Source organism: Crocuta crocuta, unplaced genomic scaffold (assembly GCF_008692635.1).
Source record: "Crocuta crocuta isolate KB4526 unplaced genomic scaffold, BGI_CrCroc_1.0 scaffold67, whole genome shotgun sequence".
Taxonomy (NCBI): domain Eukaryota; kingdom Metazoa; phylum Chordata; class Mammalia; order Carnivora; family Hyaenidae; genus Crocuta; species Crocuta crocuta.
In genome coordinates, this window is record NW_027531896.1 from 1,127,824 (window position 1) to 1,130,529 (window position 2,706).

The 2,706-nt window shown below is 49.3% G+C and overlaps 1 protein-coding gene across 1 annotated transcript in view; it reads right to left on the reverse strand.

Annotated features, from left to right (window-relative positions):
* The window catches only part of MERTK (MER proto-oncogene, tyrosine kinase), a 112,651-nt gene that overhangs the window by 8,138 nt on the left and 101,807 nt on the right, over positions 1–2,706 (reverse strand). The window contains exons 16-18 of the mRNA XM_077773492.1: positions 2,546–2,655; positions 1,345–1,504; positions 84–220 (exon numbers count right to left, since the gene is read on the reverse strand). Coding sequence (XP_077629618.1) covers positions 84–220; positions 1,345–1,504; positions 2,546–2,655 — 407 coding nt within the window. The remainder of the gene's footprint in view (positions 1–83; positions 221–1,344; positions 1,505–2,545; positions 2,656–2,706) is intronic.

Here is a 2,706-nt window from a genome sequence, read left to right on the forward strand (position 1 = left end):
GGGGCACGTGCAGGCTCCAGGCTTCTCAGAGCCAGGCGACCGGCCCGTGCAGAGGGCCCCGTGACACGGAGAAGCTCACTTACAGTTCAGCCAGGCAGTCCTCCGGCGGCTTCAGCCTGTGGCCGTGGAGCAGGTAGTCGTACATTTCGTGGTTCTGGACCCCGGGGTATGGAGTCATTCCCCGTGTTGCTATTTCCCACATGGTCACGCCGAATGCCCACTGGGAACAAGGCAACAACAAGTCAGGACGCGAGTCTTTTCAGAAGGGCTGAATGGACTTTTCATTTCGAAAGGTCATTTCCTTAAAGCCCGACGGTGGTACACAAAGCTGACAATTATGCCTGAGACGCGCTGCTTTCCCGACGCGACAAGAACGAAGGGGTCAGAGAGCCACACTTGCCCGGCTATATAAAAGCTCTTGTGACAAAGGCAGAGACAGCCTTCTCTCTCTCTCTCTCTCTGTAACGCTCTGCCTCACTGCTGTTGTAAGGTGTCCTCTCTACCCAGTCTCTGGGGAAGGGTATACTTACACAGCACCTTTTATTTATTTATTTTTAATTTTTTAAAATGTCTATTTATTTTTGAGAGACAGTGCATGAGCAGGGGAAGGGCAGAGAGAGAGGGAGACACAGAATCTGAAGCAGGTTCCAGACGCGGGGCTTGAACCCACGAACTGCAAGATCCTGGGATGCCTGGGTGGCTTAGTCGGTTAAGCGTCTGACTTAAGCTCAGGTCATGATCTCATGGTTCGTGGGTTTGAGCCCCGCATCGGGCTCTGTGTTGACAGCTAGCTCAGAGTCTGGAGTCTGTTTTGGATTCTGTGTCTCTCTCTCTCTCTGACCCTCCCCTGTTCATGTTCTCTCTCTCTCTCAGAAATAAATAAAACATTAAAAAAAAAAAAGCACTGTGAGATCCTGACCCGAGTTGCAGTCGGAAGCTTAACTGACTGAGCCACCAGGCACCCCCTACATAGCACCTTTTATACAGCACCTTGGTTCCAAAGAGCTATTGGATGAACTCCTTCAATTTAATGTGAATATGAAATACTCACTATAATATGAAATAAGTCACCATATTGTAGCAACCCCCCTCCCCAAAACAAAAAAAGATGGGAATAAATTAAAAGCCTATGCAAAGACAGATCTTCTGAAGGTCAAGCTACTTCACCAGAATCTAGTGTTCTACTTGAGTTAGAGCATCTCTCGGTAAATGGGAGGTGTGACCACGCTCCCAAGCCTCAGTTGATCAAGGAGTAAAATGTCTTGCAAAACCAGTGTAAGTCACTTCCTCCTGTGAGCCATCATCTTTGCAATGTGGGGCTCCACATCAGAACTCTGTACGCACCACGTCACTTTTACTTGTGTAGACTCGGTCCGCAAGACTCTCTATGGCGATCCATTTCACAGGCATCTTGGCGATGCGGCCTTGGCGGTAGTAATCGCCACTGTAAATCTTCTTAGAGAGGCCAAAGTCCGCGACGCAGACGGTCATATCGTCTCGTAACCTACAGAGAGCGAGTTCACGTGTTCAGCGACCTCCGAGGCAAAGCCTAAATCACAGGTCTGCATCAGACGCAACTGAGAAGATTTATGATAAGTAACTGAAAGATAGACCCCATCAGCTTGTGAGGGTCCTGCTCTGGGACCGATGGTAGAGCAAGTGACAGGGGGTCAGAAGAGGTATGACCTTGCACCCCCGCGGTGTGTGTGGGGATGTGTGCAGAGGGTGCAGCCACCTGCAGGGAACAGACGGTGCACAGGAGGAGAGAGAGAGCGGCAGCCCAAACCCAGGACCCCGGGGGGGACCTGTCCGGCGCGCAGTGGCCGCCCTGCCTGGAATCCAGCAGCACTGCTCCTGCCACTCTGAGGGGGTCGGGGAAGCACAAGCTGTAAGAGGGAGACGCTGGACTTCCCGCGAAGGTAGCCAGGTGGTACTTGAGGAATTAGCTGGATATTGAAAGGGATACAATTGCATTTAGGGCAAAATAAGTAAACATTAAAAAAATTTAAAAAAACCCCTAGTTATTGTTTTTGAAGATTTACAGCAGATAACGGTCTGCTGAAGAAATGGAGAGGCTTGAGTTCAGAGTTTTTATAGAAGTTCTTGTCTGCTGCAAGAGGAAAGCTTTGATGTAGGTTCACGGTACGCTTGCACAAGGCAGCATCATGAAACCTGAGGGGCAAAACGTTTCTCATTTTCCTTACTGTCTCCATGATTAGCTGACTTCCATACAACTCTTGGTCCAAAACTAGCCGATGGCAAAGGGGAAGGATCACAAAGATCATCTGTAGCACACACTCCCAGCTGAGAGTGTGAAAATAAAAAAGGAGTCACAGGAGAAAGTTTTGGAAGTCAACCAGACTCTTGGAAGTTGTGAGAAGACCCAGTTTTAGAGCAGTGCCATAGAAATCCCATCTCCAGAGCTAGCCACACGCTCTCTCCTCCATATTTTCATAGCAACAGGCCACCCCCTATTCCTCCCCTGTCCCCCAAATATCTAACATGATGAGGTCTAACCCCTTCCAAGTCGGGCCAGGACTCTTACATGCAATTTCGAGCAGCTAAATCTCGATGAAGAAAATTCCTGTTGCTCAGATACTCCATTCCCTGGGCAATGTCCACCATGAACTTCAGTAGTGTCTGCAGCGGAATGTGCTGGGGGTGGGGGAGGGGGGATGAAACAAGAAGACAAACTAATTTTTAAAA